Raw genomic sequence first — 12,573 nt, forward strand, 5'->3', positions numbered from 1 at the left:
ACATATGAACAAAGGGAAGGGAACCCAAGTCAGCTCCTTAAGCAAGCATGAAATTTGTATTTTAATGCTGGGCCTTCAGGTACCTTCAGTCATCCCATACTGGCCCCTCCTGCCTTCCTTTCCCCCATGAACACCGGCAGCTTATTCCTACCAGGATCTTTAAATTCCCATGTATTTCTAAAAGTAATTTTGACCACACTGTTTTTTTGTTTCATTTTCGTTTTTGAAAAAGCTAGGTACTTTATGGGTGTGGTTTTTTATCTGTTTGAGTCCTGTGGGGAATAAAGTGGGCAGTAAACAAATATATAACTATTATTATTATTATTATTATTATTATTATTATTATTATTAAAGTGGTGAATATTAATACTGTTGCAGGCTAATTGGGCCTGTTCTTAAGTGCAATTGTAGCAGACCATTCTTCAAGACCTTTCTAGCACAGAAAAATGAATGTCTGTTGTGTCAAGCAGGCATGTGCCACATTTCACCTTTGAAATAAATTAGCATTTATATTATTTTTACAGCAATTAGTAGCAGCTGCTATATTAATGAACTTTGTAGAAGAGTCATTCAGCAGTTTCCCTAAACTGCTGCTCTTCAGTTTCGGAACATCTGCCTCTAGGATGAATCATGCTCTCGTGAAAGAGACTGTTTCCTGTATCTATGCACCAGTATCTCATCTCACCCCCTTCTCAATATGTATATAAGGGAAAAGAAAGTTTTAACAGTTTAGTAATGAGAACCATTTTCTGTTTTAGGTGTAAACCAGGACATATTGGAAAGCTCTGTGAATGCAGCATGGATGAAGTAAACAGTGAAGATATATCAAGCACCTGTAGACGAGAAAACAGTTCAGAAATATGTAGTAACAATGGAGAATGTATTTGTGGACAGTGTGTGTGCAGGAAGAGAGAGAATGCAAATGAGATCTACTCTGGCCGGTTTTGCGAATGTGATAACTTCAACTGTGATCGATCTGATGGCTTGCTTTGTGGAGGTAATGAACTAACCCTTTTAAACTTTAAGGATTCAGAAGTTCCTCTGGAGGAAGGGGGATGCTTGGATGCAGTCCTGTACTTATTTCTAAGCATGAGAGCCTAACATTTGGGAGATCTTCTTGGCTTGCGATACTCTGCTGTGCAACACAGTACACAGTAATACTATTAGTAAAAGGAGAGAGGCTTTTTCTGAAGAGAATCATACACTGTAGCCCTTATATGCCTTCACAAGACTTTAATTTATAAATTTACGAGAGACATCAAGTAAAAGGCAGGAGGTATGTGGTCTAGAGTTCAACCACCAGATCTGGTCCTATCTTACCCAAGCCAAGTTGTTCAGCTGCAGCTCCTCTATCTACAGTGTGTACTTCCTTTGGCCCTTTTTGTTGGTGTTTGTTATTTCCTACTCCTTTTTCTGGATTATTCCTTTTTGCCTTAACAAACAAACAAAACTTTTATTCTCCACTTTTGCTTTTCCTCTTATTTTCTGACTCATGGGGCCAACTGGGAAATGAGTAATCACTGAGCCTACAACTAAGTATTGTCAAAGACCCTAAAGCGAAGACCCTATACAGCTGCTCTGGCCCCCACAGGGACTTCCAGTGCCCACAGTGTCTCCAGTTCTTATGATCTAGAGGCAGTGCATGCTGGCCCTTGCTGTGGTGGGAGCCATTCAGTGGGAGTGCAACTTGATAGATTACAGAGAGAGCCAAAACTGTCCACTTTGGACAGTACAGGTTAGGAAGATAAAATGGGGAGGAACCTGCCAAACACCATTAATCCCTTACCTTTGTGCCAACTTTTGACACCATTTTGAAAGGAGAAAATTCTGATTAGGAGCTCCAAGTGACAGTGCAATCTAAAATCAGCACTCTTTGCAAACTGCCAGTGGACATAGCAGAGTGAGTGGTTAGATAATAGCATGCAAGATGAACCTCAAAATTGTTCAGCAACAATTATTTTCTGCCCTTGCTTTCTAAAGGCACATTGTTCCCAGGTTTGCTGGCCTCTGAGGCAGACCAAGGTCTTATACTCTACTACAGTCATGTGGTCAAGTCATGTATAGCCACAACATGCAAGATCCAACTTTTACCAAACCTCATTCTATGAAAGCACACTCATAGCAGTTCTCCACCAATTTCATAGAAATTTGTAGGGCTACAATGTGGACCTCATATCCTGCAGACAGGACACCATTGTCTCTATAGAGTTGGCCTTTGGAGATTAGTGCTACAGCATGTCCTCTCATTGGAACTGTGGAAGAGACTTGCAGTACGGGATCTTGTGGTTGAAATAGAAGTCACATGATCTATTCCTTTACCTGGGTGGTAGGAAATACAATCAACTTTGAATGCTTCTGTCAAATTAAATCAGATTATGGCAGTTGTTGATGTTCAATTTCATGTGCTTTATAGAAACTAAATACCTGTCTTTTTATTGCAGGACATGGTGAATGTAAATGTGGTGAGTGTGAATGCACAGAAAATTACACAGGCTCTGCTTGTGATTGCTACATGGATACCGCCCCATGTGAAGCTGGAAATGGGCAAATCTGTAATGGCAGAGGAATCTGCAAGTGTGGAGTCTGTAACTGCACAGATCCCAAATTTATGGGGCCAACATGTGAATTGTGCCCAACCTGCCTTGGATTTTTTGCAGAGAGCAAGTAAGGCTTTTGGATTTTTAAATAATAAAATAACTTCCTGCTGGGATATTTGCAAATTGCTCCAGGGGAAATTTTGTGTTCCCCTTTGTAAAAGGAGCTGTTTCTTGTGGCCCATGTTTTTGCTTTGCTTTCTCTCTCTCTCCCTTCCCCCCCCAAACAAAATTCTGAAAAAAAAAAATATTGGTAATTAGTGTTTTATTATATTGGTTCTCTTGTTGTAAACTGCCTTGGGTTTTTTTTCTTGTGTATACTGAAGTGTGTAACTTTTCAGTTTAAAAAATAAATAGTACCTGCACTTGCAGATACCATTTAAAGCCAACTAGTATATCCTAAGGGGACGCAGGTAGCGCTGTGGGTTAAACCACAGAGCCTAGGACTTGCGGATTAAAAGGTTGGTGGTTCGAATCCCCGTGACTGCCAACCTAGCAGTTCGAAAGCACGCCAGAAGCGGCTTAGTCATGCTCCCTCGGCCAATAAAGCAAGTTGAGTGCCGCAACCCCAGAGTCAGTCATGACTGGACCTAATGGTCAGGGGTCCCTTTACCTTTACCTTTTTAGTATATCTTAAATCTGTGCAAAAACTGCACTTGAGTGCACCCAGTTATTTCACAGCATTGTAGTTCAGTTGTTGAATACCTATTACTAGAATGTATTAGCAACTCATTTTAAATATGCTAATTGATGGAGCCCGCGCACGCGCGGTTTCAAATGCCAGTGAGCTCAGGAAGAAGGAGGGAAGGGACTGGAAACAGCCAAGAAGTGTTTCGTCTGTCAGCGCCCTGGACATTTCGCGAAGGTCTGTCCCCAGAGAAAAGCCTAGCAAGGTGTCAGAGCTGCCCCAAGGTCCCAGCTCACAGAGGACCAACGCCAGGTCGTCGTTATGTGCAAAAGTCTTTATTAAAGTTCAGTTTCCATTTCAAAGCCGTAGCGCGCAGCTCTACGTCTTAGACCCTAGACCGCCGAAGCTCCGTCTGAGTCTCCGCCCCCTAGACACCAGTTTAAGACTCTAGCCTTACTCCACCTCTTCCGTTGTTCTTTCCTCCTCTGGGTCCGTCTGCCCGCCGGGGTGTTGCCCTTTCTGGACTCTTCTGATGCTGGAGAGTCCCCGGATTCTTCCCCCTGCCTCCGGCGTGCTTTAGGACCTGGCTCCCAATCCGAGCCCCCTGCTGTCCCGCGCGCCTGTACATTTGAACTTGGCACGCGCGCCCACCCGGCCACCTTTCTCCTGACCGTTACACTGCTCCTGTCACTGCTTCCCCCTTCGGGGGGGCTAGCTGGATCTGACTTCCCCTCTGTTCCCTCACTCAGCGATAGGGGCGTGGTCAGCCCTGACTCATCTTCCCTCCCCACTGGAGGGGAAGCCTGCCCTGACACATGGGACTCTTCCCCCCCGCATGGTGGGGAAACTGGTCCCGATCTCCAGCTGCTGCTTTGGGAGTCGCTGCTGGCCCCTGGCTTCTGGTGCGTCCCTCCCGGGACCCCCCTTGCCCTGGCCATCGGTGCCCCCTTCTGGGAATCTTCCGAATCGCTGGAGAAGCTCATGGAATCTCTCGTCTCACTGTCATACTCTCCTACGCTGCCCTCGGATTGTTCCCCTTCGCTCTCCTCTTCCTCTCTCCCCTGTGCCTCTGCTCCTGAGCCCCTGACACAAGGCATGAGAAGGTGCAGGTGCAGGGAAACGAAAAAGCGACCAGTAGAAGAGCCCCAACCAGACCCTCCCAAGGCAGCCATAGCAGTTGAAGTGGTGCTAGAATTCCCAAATGGGCACCCAGTACAAGTGAATGCTCTGCTGGATTTGGGTTCGTCGTGTAATTTCTTCAGTAGAGACTTTGCTCTGGAGCACCAGCTACACCTGTTGCCACTAGATTTCCCCTTGCAGGTGACCACCATTGATGGCAGGGAGCTACTGGGGGGGGGAGTGACACACCAGACACCACCAATGAGGATGAGGGTTTCTAGGCACACTGAAACCATTGCCTTTCACGTGGCCACACTGGCAGGACCCCCCCCCCCATTATACTGGGAATGAGCTGGCTGGCACTCCATGACCCAGTGGTGTTGTGGCATCAACGTTCACTCACTTTTGTGTCAGCTCACTGCTTGGAACACTGCTGGGAGGGAAGGAACCAAGAATGACTATGACCAGGGTGGCTGGGGTGACTCTGGAGGAGAAGGGGCGCGTGCCATCGCAGTATGCAGATTTGAAGGAGGTGTTCAGCGAGAGACCATATGACTGCCAAATCAACCTGCTTCCGGGGGTCCAGTTGCCGGTGGGTAAGCTGTATGCCATGTCCGACCAGGAGATGCATGAGTTGAGGCAGTTTCATAAGGGAATCCAAGGCTGTAGGGGGAAGCCCAGTATTCTTTGTGGACAAGAAACAGTCTAACCAGCCTCGTTTGGTAGTGGATTATAGGCTCGTGAACAGTAGAACAGAACCCGTAGCCTTCCCCATGCCCAGAATTGACGATGTTTTAACGCGGGTGAGGCAGGGCAAAATGTTTACCAAGCTGGACCTCGGGGGCGTACAGTCTGATCAGAGGGAGAGAGGGAGACGAATGGAAGACGACGATGTTCACCCCCCTGGGGGCGTTTGAATATCTCATCATGCCGTTCGGATTACAAGGGGGCTCCGCCTGCTTTCAAGCCTTTATGCACCACGTGTTGGGCCCCCTGCTGTACAAGAATTGTGTGGCCTTTTTGGATGATGTTTTAATCTTCTCTGAAAATGAAGCACAGCACGTGAAAGACGTCAGGCAGGTGCTAGAGAGATTGAAGAAACATCAGTTGTGGGTTAAGCTGGAAAAATGCCAATTCCATGTCCGGGAGGTCGAGTTCCTGGAGTACCGACTGTCGGACAAGGGGCTGGCCATGGATCTGGAGAAAGTGAAAGCAGTGCTGGAATGGAAGACCCCAAAACAAAGAAGGATGTGCAGAGGTTCCTAGGGTTCAGCAACTTCTACAGGAAGTTCATCAAGAACTTCACTCACTTGGCAGCACCCATAACGGATTGTCTTAGCAGCAAGAAGTTTGCGCGGACCAAGAAAGCGCAGCAGTCCTTTGAAAGGTTAAAGAAGGCGTTCGCCTCTGAGGAGCAGCTCCTGCACGTGGATCCGGGGAAGCCACTGAGAGTGGAGACGGACGCTTCAGACCGGGCCATCAGAGCAGTACTGCTGCAACAAGGTTCAGGGGAAGACTTGTGACCTTGTGCGTTTTTCTCCAGGAAACTGAGCAAGTCAGAGCAAAATTACACTGTTTATGACAAAGAATTGCTGGCCATTTATGTGGCCTTTCGGCTGTGGAGACACTTTTTGATTGGGGCACGGCACCAGATCCAGGTCTGAACGGACCACAAGTACCTGGAATACTGGCGGACAGCGCGCGTGCTTAACCAGAGACAGGTCAGATGGTCACAGATGTTCTCACAGTATCACTTCAAAATACAATACGTACCTGGGGGGGGGGGAATGTGAGGGCAGATGCACTTTCCAGGAAACCTGAGTACATGGAAGGGGAAGGACCTCCTGTGGCCAGGCACGTGTTCCCAGAACACTGGTCGTGTGGGGGAGCACTGGTAGGGGAGCAAGAACTGGTTGGGCTGACCAGACACGATGAGTTTGCTCAGACTAAAATCAGGGAGCTCAGAGATGGAAAGGGGGGAAATGGGGGGGGGGGTTGAGGAAAAAGGAGGGCTCCTGTACTACAAAGGGGCACTGTATGCGCTGGGAGAGACATTGAGGGCCAAGATACTTAGGCAGCTCCATGACAACCCAACAGCTGGGCATTTTGGGCAGCATAAGACCATTCTACTAGTCACCAGACAGTTCTGGTGGCCCAAGGTAAGGGAGGATGTACGAGAATATGTCCGGGGGTACAACAGGTGCCAGAGGGCCAAAGGGGAAAGAACCACACCAGCAGGGTTACTGGAACCCTTACCAACACCGGAGAGGCCCTGGGAGGTGGTGTCCATTGATTTTATGACAGATCTGCCCAAGTCAAGGGGGGAAACAGTGGTGGTGGTGGTCGATCTACTGACCAAAATGTGCCATTTCGTGGCCTGCTCTCATGCGGTGTCAGCAGAGGAGACAGCCAGGCTGTTTGTGGACCACATTTTTAGGCTGTGTGGGACTCCATTGAGGGTTGTAGCTGATCGAGGAAGACAATTTACCTCGCGGTTCTGGCGGGAACTCATGAGCTTGCTGCAAGTAGAGGTGAGCTTCTCGACGGCAAGGCACCCAGAAACCAACGGCCAGGCCGAAAGGGTGAATGGAATACTACAGCAGTACCTACGCTGTTATGTCAGTGAGAGGCAGAACGATTGGGTAGAGAAAATGGCGCTAGCTGAATTTGCGTACAACAACGCTGAACACATGTCCACGGGAATGAGTCCCTTCATGGCCAATTACGGGTGTCACCCCAGGGCCTTCCCAGGGTGTGAGGAGGAGGAATGGAGTGTGCCCGCGGTGGAGCAATTTGCAGAAGAGATGGAGGCCTTGCACCAACAACTCCAGCTAAACTTGGAAAGGGCTAAAGAAGTCTACAAAAGGCAGGCAGGCAGGCACCACAGGCCGGGGGAGGTCATACGGGTGGGAGACAGGGTGTGGTTGTCGTCCCAGGGTTTGCCCCTAAAGGGAGGTTGCAAAAAGTTGCAGCCTAGACGGCTGGGGCCCTTTGAGGTAATACAGCAGGTTAACTCAGTGGCCTTCAGACTGAAATTGATGGACAGCATGAGGATACATCCGGTGTTCCATAGGTCCCTGTTTTTGCATCACAGGGAGAGGTGGGGCTTCCCGGAGAGGGAGGGAGGGGTGACTACCCATCCACGGGCAGAGGAAAGGGAACACTGTAATGAAGCAAGGGAAATACTCGATTCTAGGTGGAGAGGGCACCAGGTAGAGTACTTGGTGGCCTGGGAGGGAGAACCCAGATCCAAAAACACGTGGGTTCCCACAGAATCCATCACAGAGGGTTATCTGGTGGAAGAATTCCATGGTTTGTTCCCACATAAGCCTAAACCAATAGCTAGGTTCCAGGAGGAGGAGTTCAGACCCATGGACGACGAAGGGGACTTCATAGGTTTCCCTGCCTCAGAAGAGGAGGGCGGGGAGGTGTCCGAGGGAGAATAATCAGACTGGGAGGTTCAAGCAGCGGGAAGGGACCCGAGAGGATGGGAAGCAGCTTTTGAATCCACGGAGGATGATGATGGTTCTTTCCGGGGTTTTCCTACATTGCCGGCTGACGATATAGAGGAGGAGACGTTCAAAGACCTCACCAGGGGGAGGGGGGTCTTGAGGAGGGGGTGGATGTCAGGGAACTGCCATTGGCTCAGGGGGGAAAGGGGAAAAGCCAGATGGATTACAGAGAGCCCCCAAAGATCGTGGGAAGCAGCTCCTCCTCAGCGGAGGAGAGTAACCACGCCTCCAGTGGAGAGGAGCTTCAGGGCTCGGAGGAGGCGAGGCGGTGCCAGGACACCTTGCCTGGGGAATAAGCTTCCACGCCGAGAGGGGAGGCGCAGATTGGGCATCAAGAAACTACTCTGCTGGGAAAAGTTTAAGGACCGGCCACTCATGGATTCTGCCAGTGAATGAGCCAGCCGTGGGAGAGTGGCGCTCTGGACAGATAAAGTTTATTTTGGCATCGAAAGCAAGGCTTCACAGCCGAGCAGGGAGGCATTTGCCTGCTTACTCTCGAGCAACCCCTTGGAAACCTAACAGGTACCATTCCCCCCCCCCCAAGAGATTGAGATTTTTCTGCCTCCAGTGCCTTGTGTCAATGAACTGTTAAACAGATAATGAGCTATAGCCTAACCTCATTTAAATCACAGTGACAGAAGAGTTGCTTGTATTCCTTGCCAATCTGCACTCAAGAATTGCTGAAGGCCTTAGCTGAAACCAAGAAGCAGGAGTGAACTCCTTCCTCAGACAGAACGGCCTGGTTTATATTTAAGTAAATTATACATATGAGGCAAGAGGACATCTTTACTGAGTTAAAATTCAAAATCTTGCTCCATAAACACATCATTTGTACATGACTTGAACTCCTTATCTAAGACAAGGTCTCACTGGCAGGAAAAAATGCTGCAAACTCAGAGCAGCTGCATCCCAAAAATGTACCTGGATAACAAATGGCTGTAGAAAGATAGCTTAAGAAAGTGAGCCAAGCCAACTGCACGCTGTGGATGAAGGCAAATAAATAAAGGACAAATGTTTAAGAAATAACTTGTGAATATTATGATTTATAGTGGACCAAATGAGTGCATAAGAGATTTTGCTAGCATGAGGTTCACAGAAAAAGAATGGTTTCTTAGCAATCAAATCATGTCAGATGAATGAAAAAAACTCATATTACAAATATAGTGGAAGAAAGCAGTACAAAAGCTTCAATGAAGAATAATTTGATTCAGGAAGTGCATTTGTGATAAAGGCTACAGAATTTAAACCTTGCAACATTAATCAGATTTAACGTCAATAAATGTGGTGTCTCAGATAAAGGACTGCAAAGAATTACCGTACATATGGCACTGTAATAAATTGAACAGAATATAGAATTGTCTCTTGGAGACCTACAAAAGTTGGCTGTTCTGTCATGACACTATAATTGTCTCTTCATGTACTATTTTGTGCATATGTGTGGGTGATGTTCATACACCAGGCAGCAGGCAGCAGCAGAAGTCTACTTTTAAAAATCACATTAGCCAATGTACCGTAGGTAGTTTAGTCCAGTATCAGACACAGAGTGCTTTTTAAGTGGCACGTGATAACAGCCTTAGTTTGTAATCCTAAACATACTAATTTAGAAGTAATAAAGGTACAAAATTCCAAGTAAGCAATTCTTCTTATCTAAACCCATCCTGATGTCTATGTCAAAAAGCCGACAGCATCTCAGAGCTGCATTGTTCTGTAACATCCATATTAAGAGGTATACAGGCTGCATTAATGTGGACACATATGCTCCCTCACACAGCTGGTTGTTCTGGTACATCCACATTAAGAGAATCACAGTTTCTCATAATACTGTGCATATTTTACTGCACACAGTTCTGATGCATTCCAAGATATGACCTTATAAACAGCAGGTATCAATTGCCTATGGCTTGTAAGTGCATTATCTAGAATCATTCCATTTGCATGAGGAATTCAGTCATTCAAATACAGTGGTACCTCGGGTTAAGTACTTAATTTGTTCCGGAGGTCCATTCTTAACCTGAAACTGTTCTTAACCTGAAGCACCACTTTAGCTAATGGGGCCTCCTGCTGCTGCTGCGCCGCCGGAGCAGGATTTCTGTTCTCATCCTGAAGCAAAGTTCTATAGCAAAGGTACTATTTCTGCGTTAGCGGGGTCTGTAACCTGAAGCGTCTGTAACCTGAAGCATATGTAACCCAAGTCTTGTAGGCAATATGCATGTGCTTGAATGTACCAGAGGTTTCATGTGACCAGTCTTAGAATTCAGATTCTGCACTTCCCATTAGCATTCAGCTAAGCAAAAGATCCACAAGAGACCCTGTCGCCTCATTCTCACACAGGGTCACCATGACATCAGAGCAAATGAGCCAATGGCCTCACCAGAATCAGCAGAAAAGTCAAGAGGTCAAGAGAGAGATTGCAAAAGTGAAAAGGTCAGAGAATAAAAAGGGGAAGCTCAACAGCACTCACAGAAAGCATTACAAAGGAGCCAAAAAGTTATTTTTGGAGTTTCAAAATTCCGTCTCAGGCAAAAGTATATTCCCATTAGATTCCCTTGGGGTGGGGGGGGATAGTAACAACAATTCAGTAAACACACAAATTGGCTGACTATAAGCATTGAGGTCCGAGGTCATTTCCAGTTTCTCAGAAGAAAAAGAATGTCAAACATATGGGGCCTTTGGCTTTGGAACCCTCCTGGATACTTCTGTCATTAAATCAAAGAGAAAAGGAGACGCAGCCAGCTCCTCAGTCAGTAGGAATCAGGCCAAATCTAGAGGAATTCTAAGGATTTTTTTTCTTTAAATGGGCTTGCACATTTAAGCTGCTCCCCAGCCCCTCCTGCCTGCCTGATTGATTTCTCTCTCACACTTGGACTAAATCATGGTTGATTTTGCGTTGCACTTTAAGTGGAGAAAAATTGGAAGTAGCTGTGTTGGTCCATTGAAGGAATGGGGAATCCTTAGTAACAGTAGTGTGGTGCTGTTGGAATCAGCTGAAAGGTCACAAAGAAGTGAGCAAGCTTCCAGATTTGTCAGCTGTCGCCAGGAGGCTGGATCTTAATCATAAACGGGGCGGGTGCTGCTGCCGCCACTGAGCAAGACCAAAATAAAAAGGTCTCATCTGCAGGAGAGTTTCAAAGCACAAACTCCAACTGCACAAACTCCCTATCAGACACCTCACACTAAAAAAATAAAGGCAGGACAAACACAAAGCGTCCTTTGTTCCTTGCTTATCCCCTGTAACAGTGGTGGTTTCTCCGTAGGAGCCTCTAGTTCTTATCTCATTTCTGAATCTCACTTTGTTCAATAACTAACAGGTGCAAAACCAGGAATACTTTAAGGGTATTTATAAGGATGCTACGCCCTCTTACAATGTCCCTGGGCAGGTGTGGATACAAACACACCCATTGCCCAGGCTGCTGTTTTCTTCTGTTTTCAAATGGACACACCGCGGGGTAATGCAGAATCAGTCGGCAATGAGTTGTTATGTTCCCAAGAAGTCCTTTTCCGCAGGGGGTGGAGATATTCAATAGAACTAGATTATACGTGGACTATATAGGTGATGGGACACACCAAGTATTCTGTCCCCAATGATTTTAAAATAAAATGTGTATACATAGCCTTATTTCTTATGAGGGATTTCTAAAAAAACAAAGTTTGCTTTAACCAAAACAAGGTTTGACAGTCTGGATAAGAAATACCCAGTGTGGCAGGGCTAAACTTAGAGAGGGCTATTCTGAGAGAAAAATGACCTGTAAAGGAAGAGATAAGCTCCTCTCCCCACACTCCTCAACTTCCGATCTAGATTGCAGTTCTGCACAGCTGCTTTTGGTTAAAAACAATGTCACTTGAAGAAAACAAGTTGATCCTGAGGGAGAAAGAAGTAGACTGATGGCCCAGAGTCACCCAGAGGCTAGGCAGGGATTCGAACTGAGCCTTGTACTTCCTAATTCTGCATCTTTTCTATTTGTTTCATTTGGCTAGTCCTATGCTTATATCGGATTTCATGTGCTGTTGTTCCTCATAAATGTACATTTTTTTATTTAAAAAACACATCAGTAGCTATTTAAAAGCCAGAAAGGAATCCGTGAAAGGAATTCTAAGGCAGCATTTAGTAGTAAAGCAGCTGAAAGTATGTAGCAAAGGAATCGCATACCATTGTGGTGTTAAGTGTTGGACAGGGTGCTGGGAGACTAGGGTTCAAATCTGCACTCAGCCATGAATATCACTGGGTGACCTTGGGCCAGTCACTATCTTTCAGCCTAACCTACCTCACATGGTTGTCGCAGGGATTAAATGAGGTGGGAGAGAACCATTTTGCACTCCTTGGAGAAAAAGCGGGGATATACATGCAATAAATAAATAAATAACACCCCCCACACACACATTACAAGTGCAGAGTTTTCTTTACACATAAATGAGAGCTGTGAAGCCCCCTGTCCCTGTGGTGCTCCCTACACTTAGCTTGATTGCAGCCAATAATGCCTTTTAAAAATTGTATTGTTTCTTTCCTTTATCAGTTTTATTGCTGTGAAATTTCTCCCCCCAATTTCTTAGCGTTTCATAAAGACAATTAACAATGTTTCCCTTCATACACTTTTATTCCCATGCATATCATATTAATTTTACATTTAGCAATGGCACTGTACTAAAACATGCAGATAACGAATTTATGCAGATTATGATCGTCATAATGTCAGCAGTTTTTGCTGTGGAGTATCACGTACAA

At 46.3% G+C, this 12,573-nt stretch overlaps 1 protein-coding gene and 1 long non-coding RNA gene across 7 annotated transcripts in view; one reads left to right on the forward strand and one right to left on the reverse strand.

The window, feature by feature from the left end:
• The window catches only part of LOC307199367, a 63,866-nt gene that overhangs the window by 21,510 nt on the left and 29,783 nt on the right, over positions 1 to 12,573 (reverse strand). The window lies entirely within an intron of this gene.
• The window catches only part of LOC307199096 (integrin beta-1-like), a 36,784-nt gene that overhangs the window by 15,728 nt on the left and 8,483 nt on the right, over positions 1 to 12,573 (forward strand). For 3 of the 6 annotated variants that reach the window (XM_079946728.1, XM_079946726.1, XM_079946727.1), the window contains exons 12-14: positions 759 to 997; positions 2,442 to 2,664; positions 10,185 to 10,269. In XM_079946728.1, the coding sequence (XP_079802854.1) occupies positions 759 to 997; positions 2,442 to 2,664; positions 10,185 to 10,269 (547 nt within the window). Of the gene's footprint in view, positions 1 to 758; positions 998 to 2,441; positions 2,665 to 10,184; positions 10,278 to 12,522; positions 12,545 to 12,573 lie in introns of those variants that run through there. The other 3 variants (XM_079946730.1, XM_079946729.1, XM_079946731.1) reach the window with 3 other exon arrangements.

The sequence above is a fragment of the Podarcis cretensis genome, assembly GCF_951804945.1.
Source record: "Podarcis cretensis genome assembly, chromosome: 12".
NCBI lineage: Eukaryota > Metazoa > Chordata > Lepidosauria > Squamata > Lacertidae > Podarcis > Podarcis cretensis.